At 43.9% G+C, this 15,831-nt stretch overlaps 1 protein-coding gene across 1 annotated transcript in view; it reads right to left on the reverse strand.

Moving 5' to 3' along the window:
* Nucleotides 1–233: 233 nt before the first annotated feature.
* Nucleotides 234–15,831, reverse strand: part of LOC127659131 (ras-related protein Rap-2a) — a 38,424-nt gene continuing 22,826 nt past the window's right edge. The window contains exon 2 of the mRNA XM_052148796.1: nucleotides 234–2,657. Within this exon, the coding sequence (XP_052004756.1) occupies nucleotides 2,420–2,657 (238 nt within the window). The 3' untranslated portion in view covers nucleotides 234–2,419. The remainder of the gene's footprint in view (nucleotides 2,658–15,831) is intronic.

The raw sequence follows: 15,831 nt of genomic DNA on the forward strand, positions 1-15,831 counted from the left end.
GAAATGTCTAAATCTCCCCCTCACGTTTTTATGTTCTCTGTCGATTTCCCATGTCCTCTCATGGCTGTTTTTCCCCTGCATTTCTGTCTCCAGGAAATGAGTAGAGAGCTCAGGTTAGGTGGAAAACTTTTACCCTGTAAAACAGATTTTCACACACAAACACAAATAGCCTCTTTCATTATGATAACAGTAGTTATGTTCAGAATGGAAAACTAGTGTAGCTTTTGCAGAATCTATAGCTAATAATTTAATCAATCATTTACAAAAGTCAATAAATATTTGGTGACACTGAATTTATTTTTAAACAAATTTCATCAGCACTGGTTGGGGCATCTTAACTTTTATTCCACCAGAGATATTCAGCAAATAATGAAAAGTGTGCCAACTAGCCCTGGTCTCCCCTACTGTAAAGTGGCATTGCGGCGATCAGGTGACCGAAAATCAATTGTTTAATGAGAGCTGGAGATATGCGGCAACAGAGACGGTTGACAATGCGACGAAGTTAAACAGAGTTTGCAAATGTGCAGTGAGTGCAGTGAAGCTTTCAACTGCTGTTTGTGTTAATGCCCCATAAATCAGTGTAGATGGAAAGCATGTGCTCAATAATATGTAACTAACATGTATTTACCACAAACAAATAGTTCAACAGTCATTACATTAAAACAAAACCTGGCTGATAAAAAACAGATCCTGTTAAGTTTGTGCAGACATTCAGACCAGAATGTTCTGGTCAAATATTACAATTTCTGGCTTATACATTGTGTGGGTTAGTAGCAAATAATAAAAAAAATACAGAAAATGCCATTCAGAGTGCGTGAGAGTGTTGGATGCACTTTATTTAGGTGCTAAACAAAAGAGTGTCACCGTTCAGTCCTTTACGAGAGTTGAGCAAACATCCACATTAAAAATATAAAATCAATAACAACTCAGAGCTCTCTATCAAACACATACACTCAAATAGACATACATCCACTCATATGCATATCATCATTCTGTTCCTCGCTGAGGTCTAAACTCAACCTCAGTCAGGACGAGGGTACCAAGAAAAACTGGCAACCTCTTTCCAAATGTATTTAAAGTCCACCAATATTCATCAGCATCAATGACCCATACAATCATGGCAGAATATTGAAAATAATGAGTGTAGAAAGGGGGCTGAGATGTTGAAGAGATGTATGAGAAAGGTAAAGATAGCGAGAGAGAAAGTTTCCTAACGTCATTGTTTTCCAAAGTATGCGATAATGGAGGGTGTTTTCTAAATGAAGAACACCCTTCTACTAAGGATGAAAGGTGTAAACATAGCTAAATGAATGTTTTTCAAACAAAAGCTTAGAGTGGAGTGGTAAGGGGGTACAAAATTCTTTCACCCCATAACCTGTCCATTTAGTGATAGGGACTTAGTGGGTTGTTCACACCTAACACGTTTTTGCCCTTGCTTTTTCAGATGCCATGTCAAGTTTAAAAGATCTTTAACTTAAAAATGCATTGTTGAATTTGTTACGCTCCATCTTGCTTTTTTAGCCCAAGAACACGTTTGGTCTGAAGAGCCGTAAGCGGCATTCAACTAAGAAAGTCTGAATTTGTAACTTTCCATTTGGTAAAGTGCAACAGCAATTAGAACCAATTTGGAAACTGCAAGACGCAAAAATTGGCGGCACCCATGGTGATGTACGCAATTAATGATAAACATTCCACATTTAAGAAAATAAAATGCAGCACTTTTTAATTAATCATTGTGCATTCTGGAACAGCCTTATGCATGCTGCCATAGACAAAAGGAACGCAACATTAAGTAATTATTCTGCCTGCTTTGGTGTTCAGCTAGGCAGCTCACTAGAGAAACATGATTTTGAGGGTTCTTTAATGAATTGTTGATTAAAATCTGATCGTTATAGGGGAAGTGTATAATTTCTGAGCCACTAGTCACCAAAAACAATGACCGTTTTCAATCAGCTTTACCGAACACTACCCCCATCTGCCATTGGTCAAAGAAAAAGTCCCGCCCCAAACTTTACACCATTGCTTGAGTCAATGTTTTGATAGTGCCACAGTGCTTACATGTTTTAGGGGAATAAACCTACAAACGGCTTACTTGTAATTGTCCACAGAAAGGTGGGATAGGAGAAAGTATTTGAATATTGAAAAAATGAATTCATATGGCTAAGAACCCTTTTCTTCTCTCTGTCTCTGACCTGGTGACAAATTCAGATAAAATCATCAAGACTTAAAAACTCAAAACTTATAAGCCCATACATCTCCACTGTAGGATCCTGCTCAAACGGGAAATGTGAGACCTAAGGCAAGTGCTCTTCCTGTGGTTGAGTCTGCCCAAATCTGAAGTGACAAAAGATGTTGTCAGTCTGTAGAATGATGAAAACCACAGACACAAGAAGGTCTATGAAAGTTATTGAAATGTGAGTTATTGTATAGTGCAGGAGGAGCAGCATGGGTCATCTTTATCCGGCTGTGCTGCATAGTCCATCTGCCGTACGATCTCAGCAAAGAGTTCGTCCACCATTGTCTTGCTCTTGGCCGAGGTTTCAATGAACGGACAGCCCCACTCCTCGGCCAGCGCCTGTCCCTCTCTCACAGACACCTCCCGCTCACTCTCTAGATCCACCTTATTCCCCACCAGGATCACAGGAACCTTCTCATATCTGGAAAACACACACAGTTTGTCATAGACCCCTAAAATATGTAAAACCTCTATACACAAATATAGACTGATTAAATAACAATTGCAATACATCTAACTTCCATTATGTGAGATATTTTTGAGTGAAAGTGGTAAACGGCATGGCTTGATTTTATCCATCAGGATTTGATTGGATCATGGATGTCAGACAATGTTTTAGGTTGTCTTGTTATGTGTTGTTCTGGACGTAGTTTCCCAATTCATATTTTCCTTAAATCCTTCTTAAAAGAATTGTAAGCCATAAACCAAATCAACCGGCTCCGAGGTGAATCATAACATTACAAACTTTGATTTTTGCTTTAAATCATTTGAAGCATCACCCCAAAACGTAATTTACTCACTCTCATGCCATCCTAGATTATTGTAGGAATCATAAAAGTACTCCAGATGACTCCAGTGGTTTAATCAATGTCTTCAGAAGTGATCCAATCAGTTTTGGTTGAGAACAGACCAAAATATATCTCCTTTTTCACTGTACATCTTGCCATTACAGTCTCTAGGCATGATCATGATTTCAAGCTCCATTACACTTCCTAGTGTTTGAGGCATGCGCAGCACTAGATGGCGCTATAGGAAGTGTAATCAACTTGAAACAGAGATGGGCCGCTTCTGTTAAAATGAATGGGAGAAATTGGAATGCTTAACCAAGCAGCTCTGATCCCCTAACGGTCATCAGACCATATACAGACATCACCTGTCAACGTGCATGCGCATCAGTTATACAAGTCAGTAAAATTTTGTTTTTAGCGTAATATGAGGTAAAGAATTGCTATTTATGATACCAGTTTTATCAGAATTTACTGCTGGTTTGAAATATGTTCTTTGATTGTAATCTTTACAAACCTTTTTAAGATTTTGGACTTTCCCCATTCAAGTAGATAGGAGCATGCACTGGCATGACTGGAAATAGCCTCCAGAGAGCATTCCAAAGATGGCCGACAGTGGACTGACTTGCTAGAAAGACTTTGGCTGATCACAATCGCCAAGGAGACTGCTGTCAAGATTTATAGTGAAAATGGAGTTACATTTTTGTCTGCCATTTTACCCAAAACTGATCGGATCTTTTCAGAAGACATATATTTAACTGATGGAATCTTATGGGTTACTTTTGCGCTGCCTTTATGTGATATTTGGACACTGAGAGTTCTGGTCACCAATCACTTACATTGTGTGGTCCTACACAGCTGAAATATTCTATATATTTGAGTTTTAGATTTAAGAATCAATATCAAGATCGTTGATCAATATTTTCAGTCCTAATTGCAAATAATCAATCTATCTATGGAAAAAACGATTGATTTTAAGCATAGATCTATCATTTTTATTTTATTGCAAAATATTCTGATATATGCAAATATATAAGTATAATACATACAGTAGTTTGAGAGTCTAGGAAGACCTAGGCATCTGAGACCGTCAATCCACGCATCTTATCACATGGCTTTTTGAGCACGTTACCGCGGATCCTCCATGTGGAGGCTTCACACTATTCTCCACGGCATCCACGCACAACTCACCACGCGCCCCACCGAGAGCGAGAACCACTTTATAGTTACCCCATGTGACTCTACCCTCCCTAGCAACCGGGCCAATTTGGTTGCTTAGGAGACCTGACTGGAGTCACTCAGCACGCCCTGGATTGAAACTTTGACTCCAGGGGTGATAGTCAGCATTAATACTCGCTGAGATACCCAGACCCCCCTCAGTATAAACATCCTTTGTGTTGTGTCATCATTTCAATACTCCCAGTGCATTACATTTGTTCAGTATTCCTCAAGGAAACAGAAGAATGTCCCACACCAATAACCACTAAGCAGTGATTAAGAAGCCAAAGGGGGATGAGGAGCGTGGAGTTACTGTAGCCACACCCCTTACAAACACACCCTGTTATCAAAAAAACACAAATGATTTCACAGTTTAAAGTACTTTCAGAATTATAGTGTAACGTCCCTTTATTCACAAAGTCTCTGAGAAAAACAAAATAAAAAAATCTAACAACATTTTCACAAGAAAAAGTGATTTGATGCCATTATGATGCTAGGGAGAAGCGGGTGGTTTCAAGGCTGTTCTGTGTGGTGGATTTCTAGTCCAAGTCTCTATCATATCCTTCACTGTAAATCTAAGGGGTTTATTTTTGCCTATTTTATCATCTGCCATTCAAAACATTTTAAGAGTGAAAAAGATCAATATTTAAGTACTTTTTGAATATAAATTGGTCAGCAGCAGTATATGCATGTGACGTAATCGCGAGAAAGCTGAGTTCATGTGCTCTCTTGTGTGATGTTTTCACGTTGCCATGTAACAGACAAAATCTCACGTTCTCCTCTCGGTTGAGACATCCAGGATGACCACACATCATTGAGAGTAAACAAACAGACACAAAGGCAGATCAAACCAAAACCATCGAAGCTTCTGTACAATGTTCCTCCTTCTCACTTGTAAACAGCGCAGCTCTTCCAGCAGTAACACACATGCATCAGTTCCTTCGTGTCTCACATGCCAACGTAAGCAATCATTTAGAGTTAAAAAGGACTTAAATATTAATCTTTTTCACAACAAATGTTTTCTTTTCACTTTAGAAAACATTCATTTAACCAGTGGAGTTGTAAGGTTGATATTTATGCTGACTTTATGTGTTTATGTGTTTTTCGGCGTGTCAAATGTCTGATCACCATCAACTTGTATTGTATGGACCTACTGAGCTGAGAAACTCTTCTAGAAATCTTAATTTGAGTTGTGCAGAAGAAAGAAATTTATACACACAATTGGTGGCAGTAAAACACAGAAGGCTGTTTTGACCACAGACATTATACTCTGAAGTAACTCAAGGAAGAAATCCTAAACCAGCAGTGACGATAAACATCTTTCCTCATATGGGTCCTCATATGGGTTCTCTTAACATGTCAATTATATTTCTGCATCTCTGCCTTGCATCATCTTACCTGATCTTACATGAATTCTCTTCATCTTGCTTCATTTTTCCTTTGCATCCACTTCTCATCTTACGTGAATTCTGTTTAGAACAACAATATTGCAGTATTTCTTCCTTTTGTATCATTTTTTAATAAACAACTTTATGGAGCTTGTGTGGCTTTTCTTCAAATATATCAATACTTTCACTGTGACTTTATTCTTTAGTGCACTATAAACTCACATACTTTGTATCAAAGTGCCTTTGTATACCAAAAACGTGGTGGTTTCTCAGAATTATGTAATCATTATTGCTGTATGGTCCAACAAAAGTTTTAAAATATCAAATTATGGGTCAGACTAAAAATTTAGTTTGTTAGAAATAGTTTTTTATTGCTTACATTATACAGTATTGGAGCATTTAGACGCCGTCACGTTAATTTGTATCTGCAAAGTTAAAACAAGCTTTTGGTGGGAATGCCATTTATCTGCAATTCAATATTGTGTCCCCTGTTAAAGGGCTTTTAAGGGGTTTGTTCAAATCCATAAAGTATGAACAATAAAAATAATGCAAGCAACATCAATAAAATTAGTTTAATTTAAACTATAGTTCCCCTTCTGTCACTCACTTGACATTGTGTCAAATTAAGTGACACAAGGGGTCTTCCTTGGGAGAATCGCGTACCTCTGAACTTAAGAAAAGGCCAATAAGAAATTGGCAGACAGAATTTGCATGTTCCGCCCCCGGACATACGGTTATAAAGGGAAGCGGGCGTGCGTCTGTCAGTCATATTTTTCTTCGGAGCCGAGCGGTTGTGCAGCAGCAAAGCTGAGTTCACCACTGTTCCACTCACATCTACTGGCAAGAAGCACTGCTGTTGGATCTTACGGCACATTTCCAGCTGGTATTCTCTCTCTCTGCACGCTCTGCAGTCCATGCCCTTGGGCACTTTGACAGAGCTTTCACTGCCTAAAAGAGAGTTTTCCCCTCCTAAAGAGTTTGTTTCTCTAAAAGAGTTTGAGTTTTCACTCGTAAAAGTGCAATACACAGCAGGAATTGAACGTCCTTTTCAGGACACGTCTTTTTAAGAATGTCTTTCCGCCTCGCATGCCTGGGCTACGATCACACACAGGCAGCGTTTTATGAATGGATTATGTTCTCAGAGCGAGAACATAACCATGGAAACGTTGCGGTCAAGGCTTTCTTTCCTCACGAGAGAAAGCCACTTCAGCCACCCCACGTTGCTCCTTCCCACGGGATTGAGGACGACCTGGCTGGCGATTAAGGTGATTTGGGGATGACGATGTGCTCGGTTTCACCGAGTAAATCCCCATGAACCACCCATTCCCCCGGCACGATCGCTTGCTTCCGTCCGAGCTCGGATCGCTTGCTCCGTCCCCGAGCACCGCTGCATCGGGGACCGTCACAGCAGCGTCTGATGCTGATGACTCGTCTGGGCTGCCGACTCGTCTGGGCTGCCAACTTCGGGTCTGCTCACCCAGTCTGATGCTGACGCGCGGATGTCCGCTATGCTTTCCCGGGCCGCTGTGAGCGCAAGACTGGACTGGAAACTTCCGGCCCCCCCCACGGCTACTCGATTGATTCCTCGGGTCGGGGTGCCGCTCATAGCCACATTGACAAGGCACGTTTTCTCAACTCCCCCATCTCCCAGCTTGGCCTCTTCAGCGACATCATTGATGACTTCGCACAGCAGTTTTCAGTGGTGAAATAGCAGACAGAGGCGATCTACCACATCATGCCGTGGCGTCGCCAAACCAGCGCGCGCCACGCCTGCCCGCCATGGGCATCCCCCTGCGGCTAAACAACAGGCAGCTCAACCCAGGCCCAGCTCTCAGCCCCAGTGTTGAGCACCTCGCAGGTGGCGCACGCCCCCCGTCTTTAGGACCCCTTCCAGGACCAGGAAAGCTCCCAAGCGCTCCTGAGACAGGTGACCCAGGCAGTCAGAAGTTTGCTCCGGAGCTGGTACCAAGACCACTCCGTCCCACGGTGGAGAGCCAGCAGGAGAATCCTTTTTTCATTTGCTGCACCGCCTTCGGACTGCGGTACCCACATTCTCAATTAGAGAGTGATTTCCTCACCCTGGGTCTCCCAGCCAGTGCGTGCCATTCTCACGGCACCCCAGCTCCAAAACTCTAACGTCCTGGCTCCCCGGATGCAGCTTCCTCGCCTCCGGACCCACGACTGCTCAGCCCAGCACTGATGAGTTCCGAAGATGCCTTTCCTGGACCTCTTCCTCAGTCTCTAACCCGCCCATTGCTGGGTGCGCAAAGCAAGGTAAGTGCTTCAGTCTTTTCTCAGCACCCAAGCCTCGGGATGCTCTTCTGCCTCCCGATGCGCTAGAGTGTGATAGAGCACATCCCTCCAGCCGAGATGAAGAAGGGTTCCTACAGCCATAACTTCATCGTACCCAAAAAAGGTGGCGGGTTGCGACCAATCTTGGACTTGCGAGTTCTCAACCGGGCCTTACACAAACTCCTGTTAAAAATGCTCATGCAGAAACAGATTCCAACCTGCTTTAGACAGCTAGATTGGTTTGCGGTGGACTTGAAGGACGCGTACTTCCACGGCTCCATCTTGCCTCGACACGACCCTTCCTACGGTTCGCATTCGACGGCCAGGCATATCAGTACAAGGTCCTCTCCTTCGGCCTGTCCCTGTCCCCTCGCATCTTTACCAAGGTCGCAGAGGCAGCCCTTGCGCCGTTATGGGAAGTGGGCATCCGCATACTCAATTACCTCGACGACTGGATCATCCTGGCTCACTCTTGAGAGTTACTATGCGCTCATAGGGACCAGGTGCTCAGGCACCTCAATCGTCTAGGGCTTCAGGTCAACTGGGAAAAGAGCAAGCTCGCCCCGGTTCAGAGCATTTCTTTTCTCGGAATAGAGTTAGACTCAGTCTCAATGACAGTGCGCCTCACCAATGAGTGCCCACAGTCAGTGCTCAGGTGCCTCATTCTCTTCAAACCCGGCAGAGCGGTTCCTCTAAAACAATTCCAAAGGCTGGGGCATATGGCATTCTCAGCAGCTGTCGCACCGCTCGGATTGATGCATATGAGACTGCTTCAGCACTGGCTACAGACTTGAGTCCCGAGATGTACATGGCGCCGCGGCACATACCGTGTGATAATCACCCCCTCCTGCTGTCAGATTTCAACCCTTGGACAGACCTCTGTTTTCTGCGGACCGGTGTCCCCCTGCAGCAGGTGTCCAGACGTGTCGTGTACACCACAGATGCCTCTCAACAGGGTTGGGGCACCATGTGCAATGGGCACGATACTGATAGCTCCTGGACAGGGCCCCTGCACATCAACTGCCTAGAGTTGCTGGCTGTATTCCTTGCCCTGCGGAGGTTTTCTCGTGCTGATACAGGGCAAGCACGTCTTGATCCGTTCAGACAGCATTGCAACGGTAGCGTACATAAATCGCCAAGGCGGCGTGTGCGCTCGTCATATGTCACAACTCGCCTGCCATCTCCTCCTTTGCAGTCAGCAGCGACTCAGGTCGCTACGCGCCACTCATAAACCTGGCAACCGCAACACGATGGCGGACACGTGATTAGGGACCGATTCGGCATCGCACAGGTAGATCTCTTTGCCTCCCATGACAACTCCCACTGCCCGCTCTGATACTCCCTGACAGAAGCCCCTCTCGGGACAGACACGTTGGCACACAGCTGGCCCCGGGAGCTGCACAAGTACACATTTCCCCCCGTGAGCCTTCTTGCAGTGGTGTTGTGAAAGATCAGGGAGGACAAGGAATAGGTCACTTTGGTGGCTCCTTATTGGCCCACCCGGATCTGGTTCTCGGATCTTACACTCCTCACGAAAGCACCTCAATGGAAAATACCCCTGAGGAAGGACCTTCTTTCTCAGGGACGGGGCACCCTCTGGCACCCGTGCCCAGACCTCTGGAACCACCTGCACTAGGCAACTTTACGCCCTGAAGTGGTGCTTGTTCATGAATTGGTGTTCTTCCCAGACTGAAGACCCGCAGAGATACGCAGTTTGGTCAGTGCTTTCATTCCTGCAGGAGAGGCTGGAGGGGAGGCTGTACCCCTCTACCTTGAAGATATATGTAACTGCTATCATGGCCCACCACGACACAGTAGATGGCAAGTCCTTGGGTAAGCATGAATTGATTATCAGGTTCCTTAGAGGCACCTGGAGACTGAACTCTCCCCGGCCAAGCCTGTTCCCCTCCTGGTATCGCTCAGTGGTCCTCTCGGGCCTTCAGAGACTCCCCCTTCGAGCCGCTTGACTCAGTTGAGCTCAAGGCCCTCTCCCTGAAGACGGTCCTCCTGATAGCATTAGCCTCCATCAAGAGGGTTGGGAACATGCAAGTGTTCTCTGTCAGAGACACCTGCCTGGAGTTTGGTCCGGCACATACTCACGTTATCCTGTGGCCGTGACAGGGCTATGTGCCCAAGGTTCCTACGACCCCCTTCAGGGACCAGGTCGTGAACCTGCAAGCAAGCTGCCCCGGGAGGAGGCAGACCCAGCCTTCTAATTGCTGTGTCCGGTACGTGCCTTGCATATCTATTTGGACCGCACGCAGAGCTCTAGATGTTCTGAGCAGCTCTTTGTCTGCTTCAGCGGATGGCGGAAAGGGAATGCCCCCTTGCGGGTTCGAGCACACTCGACGAGAAGTGTGGCATCCTCGTGGGCACTGGCCAACGGCACCTCCCTAGCAGACATCTGCAGAGAAGCAGGCTGGGAAACACCCAATACCTTTACAAGATTTTACAGTCTCAGGGTTGAGTTGGTCTCGTCCCGTGTTTTGTCATGTCCGAGCCGGTAGAACTTTGTAATGCGGAACAGCCGACCGGCCACTAAGCGTCGCTTCCTAGATGTTCTCAACATCCAGGATGTCCTGGATAACAAGAGCCATTATGCATGGCGGCAAAAGCGTTCCAAGACAAACACTTGCTACCCACAGTAGGTTCCATCATGCTGTGTGGCTGTGTGGCCAGTGCCGGTACTGGAATCTTGTTAAAGTTGAGGGTCGCATGGATTCCACTCAATATCAGGAGATACTTGAGAATAATGTAGAGGAATCAGTCACAAAGTTGAAGTTACGCCGGGGCTGAATATTTCAACAAGACCCAAAACGACCCAAAACACTGCTCAAAATCTACTCTGGTATTTATGCAGAGGAACAAGTACAATGTTCTGGAATGGCCATCCCATTCCCCAGACCTGAATATCATTGAAAATCTGTGGGGTGATTTGAAGCGGGCATCAAACCTAACTGAACTGGAGATGTTTTGCAAGGAGGAATGGTCCAAAGTACCTTCATCCAGAATCCAGACACTCATTACAGGATATAGGAAGCGTCTAGAGGCTGTTATTTCTGCTAAAGGAGGCTCAACTAAATATTGATGTGATATTTCTGATGGGGTACCCAATTTTATGCACCTGTCTAATTTCGTTTTGATGCATATTGTACATTTTTGGTTCATCCAATAAACCTCATTTCACTACCGAAGTATTACTGTGTCCTTCAGTTATTTGATAGATCAAAATGAAATTGCTGATCCAAACACCCAATTATTTATAAATGAAAATCATGGAAATTGTCAGGGGTGCCTAATCTTTTGCATATGCCTGTATATGTTAGGAGTTTCACAAAAAATTATTTACAATAATATTTTTTTAACTCACAAACACAACAGCATTCAGCATTCATTTGTGAATTGTGCACATTTATTTGTGGATCGCGTCCTGTGGATTTGTGGATGGCAGCTCACGTGTGAATTCTGAAACATTAGGTGTGTTTGAATTGAACTGCATCTCAATTTGCCGGTTGCAGTCGTGAGAGTTTAAAAGAGAGCCGTCGGACACTTAAGCTTCTCATCGTCTGCTGAAACTACACCAGTCACGGAAGATCGTGTGATATTTGCTTTATTTATTGCAGACGAAGTGGAATTCAGATAGACAGAAACATTGTTCATTTGAAAAGATTTTGTGCTGCTTAATACAGTGCCTGTTGTTTGTGTAAGAAGTCCATATAGCTTGTTTGCACATCACGTCACTGCATTGCTGTGGCACGAAATGCAGATGGAGGAAGGGAAGAAAGTGATTTTCTACATAGGAAGCACTATCACAAACTCAAAATGCCCATGTTTTGCGTAGTTTTTCGTTGCTCAAATCGATCAAACCAAGAAACCACAAGGAGCTTTTATCTGTAACAAAACTTGAAAACCTGCATCTGCGGTCGGGAGGAGACGAGTCGGATAATGCTTGTGTATGCAGTGATCACTTTGTACCAGTACTTTGTAAAGTAAAATGTAAGTTTTTTTCTTTTCTTTGTTTGAGTTTGTACCCCTGTAACTGAACAAAAATACATAACATTAGCAAAGCTAACCATATTTGCAGGCGAACGTAAATAACTTGCCATGCAATTGCAATGAGCTGCAATGACTTCTCCACCTTGTTTAGCGATGATCCAGGTCTTTGAGTGTGGTTAACCTAATAATGTAAAGTAAACAACCGTAACGCTAATATCGAGAGGCGCAGCAGTGTTTAATGTTTGTTGCTAGGTTAATCCACAGGACAAAAAAAAATGACACTCACCCGGGCAAAAACCAAATTAGTCATTGTGGAGCACTTTGGTACAGAGGTCGTTGACCCAACCACTATCAAAAAAGTTGTATGTTCCATACATTTGTATGCTTTCATTCTGGAGTAGAAGTCAAGTCAAGTCAATTTTATTTGTATAGCGCCTTTCACAACACACATCGTTTCAAAGCAGCTTTACAGAATATCAGCATTAACAGACGATAAAACTGTAATGTCTATAAAGTCGATTAATCATTGTGTAATTTAGATAAAATACGATTTTTAATAGTGTTTAAAAATAATTAAATGATAATTGTATTAATAACCCCAGTGAGCAAGCTGAAAGCGACTGTGGCAAGGAACACAAAACTCCATAAGATGTGGATTAATGGAGAAAAATAACCTTTGGAGAAACCAGACTCACTGTGGAGGCCAGTTCCCCTCTGGCTAACATTATGAATGTAATGTAAATATTAATTATGTATAGGTAAAATCATGGTTTAAAATTATTAAACTAAGTGTTAAGGGTCAGTGATTAAACATCGATTGTGTTTGAACTGTAAGATTAATGACCAAAGTCTTTGAAGTCCATCTTGATTAATTGCAGAAGTTCACATAGATGCAATTGTCCTTGTTAATTGGCTGATGAAGGCTTTTGTTGGCAATAGTTAGTCTATGCATTCCATTTCAAGATCGTAGTCCATCAATAGACCGAGGTGATGCAGGTTGGAGTTGGCATCATTTCATCCTCTGAAGTCCGTCATAATAGATTGAAGTGATGTTTGGCTGGCACCGGCTGCATTTAGTCATCATCATTCAGCAACATGAAGCAGTGGAGTCCAACACGAAGCAGGAATGGTGCTGGATCCAGCCGGTTCTGGTGACCTCAGGATAGGAGTCCCGAGGTTGAGACAGGGAAACAAATAAAAAGATGTAAGCGTAGATGCCATTTAATTTATTGCAGAGTTAGAGATCATGCTCAATGTTTCTTGTTTCAGGTTCCGGCAGACCCAACTAAAGCAGCCTAATTGTGGGTTGGAGGATAAATTAGGTGTATGCTTGGCTAAATAGATGAGTCTTTAGTCTAGACTTAAACTAAGGGAGTGTGTCTGCAACTCGAACAGTGTTTGGGAGACTATTCCATAGTTTAGGAGCCAAATATGAAAAGGATCTTCCTCCTTTAGTGGATTTTGATATTCTAGGAACTATTAATAGGCCAGAATTTTGCGTTCTTAATGAACGTGTTGGAATATAGCGTGGTAGAAGATCACTTAAGTACTGCGGAGCTAGACCATTCAAAGCTTTGTACGTAGTTAACAGAATTTTAAAATCAATACAGAATTTAACAGCTAATATGGATGGCTGGAGGACAAGGTGGTTGCTTATATCTACCGCCTCGACGGCAGGCAAGTATTTAAATTCAGGTGAAAATCGCTCCTCTTCATAACATAAGGATCACGTCCAACATATGTTGTGAATTTCTGTTTATACCTTTCTCTTGTAATATCGTCTAAACTAGTACAGTATGGACTTTCCTCCATCTCGTCCATTCTGCTTTTCACTTCCTGCCCTCCATCTAAATTTCACGCATCATCAGAATCACGTGACTGCAAACAAGCTATAAGAGCCTGTATTATTTGAATATCAATAAAGGAGTCAGTATTTTTAATAATTTTTTATTTTATATGAAACATCTTGGTTACTGTTGTAACCTCCATTCCCTGATGGAGGGAACGAGAAGTTGTGTCGATGAAACTAGGGGTCACTCTTGGGAGCCCCAAACACCTCTGATCTTTGAGAAAAGGCCAATGGGAAGTGGCGAGTGGAACTTGCATGCCACTCCGCCGGACATACGGGTATAAAAGGAGCTGGCTCGCAACCACTCATTCAGGTTTTGCGCTGAGGAGCCAAGACAGAGTCCCAGCCATTTCAACGGGTAGCCCAGCATTGTGGCAAGAGGGACACAATGTCTCATTCCCTCCATCAGGGAACAGATGTTACGACAGTATCCAAGACGTTCCCTATCTGTCAATCACTCGACGTTGTGTTGATGTAGTGACACTAGGGGTCCCTATTCGGAATTCCACAACTAGCTGAACTGTGTTATGTGGATTGGCGGTGCAGTTGTGAGCAAGCCACTGCGTGCCTCATAGCAAGCGCACCCGACCCCCACATAACCTCCCCCAACTCCCCACGAGTGTCGTAAAGTCCCCCGCACCCCGGGACAAGATGAATGGTTATAGTGGAGACAGTCCGTGCCAGCTGTGGCCTCTTCTCTTATTTTTTGGAAATGGAAAATCATTCATGGGGGGGGGGTGTTGGGGAGTCAAAGGGAAAGACACCATTGAAACCACACCCTGCCCGAAGGGGAGGTAGCATGTGTAAATTTACATTTACATTTACATTTATTCTTTTGGCAGACGCTTTTATCCAAAGCGACTTACAAAAGAGGAGGAACATCAGCGAATCATCTTAGGGAGACAGTGGTACAAAAAGTGGCATATTACAAAGTTTCACTATCATCATAATAGTATACAAAACAGATTTAAGTGTAACAAGAAATGTAAATATATATATATATTTTTTTTTTTTTTAGTGACCGGTTAAGTGCTTTTGGAAAAGATGTGTTTTTAGCCGTTTTTTGAAGATAGAGAGTGAGTTAGCTTCCCGGATTGAGTTGGGAAGGTCATTCCACCACCGTGGTATGATGAAACTGAAAGTCCGGGAAAGTGTTTTGGTACCTCTTTGTTTTGGTACGACAAGGCGACGTTCCTTAGCCGACCGCAGGCTTCTGGTGGGAACGTAGCTCTGCATAAATGTTTTTAGGTATGCTGGAGCAGACCCAGTGACTGTTTTATATGCCAGCATTAGGGCCTTGAATTTAATACGTGCATGAACCGGCAGCCAGTGGAGAGAGACAAAGAGTGGTGTAACATGTGCTCTCTTAGTTTCATTAAAGACCAGACGTGTGGCTGCATTTTGGATCATTTGGAGAGGTCTAATAGCACATGCAGGAAGGCCTGCAATGAGAGTGTTACAGTAGTCCAGTCTAGTTATGACAAGGGCCTGAACGAGCAGTTGTGTGGCCTGTACAGAGAGGAAGGGTCTTATCTTCCTGATATTGTAGAGTGTAAATCTACAAGATCTTGCAGTTTTTGAAAAGGAGTCTGTGAAATTTAGCTCATCATCAATGGTTACCCCTAGATTTCTGACCGTTTTGGAAGGCGAAACTGTAGTTGGACCCAGCTGCACAGTGATGTTGTGTTCAATAGCTGGGTTGGCTGGAAAGACAAGGAGTTCGGTCTTGGCAGGGTTGAGCTGAAGGTGGTGTTCCTTCATCCAGGCTGAGATGTCTGCCAGACAGGTAGCGATTCGAGCGGGCACTGTGGTGTCGTTGGGCTGGAAAGTCAAGTAGAGTTGCGTGTCATCAGCGTAGCAGTGGTAAGAGAAACCATGTGACTGGATGATGGGTCCCAGTGATGTTGTGTATATGGAGAAGAGAAGTGGCCCAAGCACTGATCCCTGAGGTACCCCAGTAAGTAACTGGTGTGGCTTGGATACTTCCCCTCTCCATGCTACCTCAAAGGACCTTTCTGAGAGATAAGAGTTGAACCAGTCAAGCACAGTTCCAGTGATGCCCAGTTT

This window comes from Xyrauchen texanus, chromosome 18, assembly GCF_025860055.1.
Source record: "Xyrauchen texanus isolate HMW12.3.18 chromosome 18, RBS_HiC_50CHRs, whole genome shotgun sequence".
NCBI lineage: Eukaryota > Metazoa > Chordata > Actinopteri > Cypriniformes > Catostomidae > Xyrauchen > Xyrauchen texanus.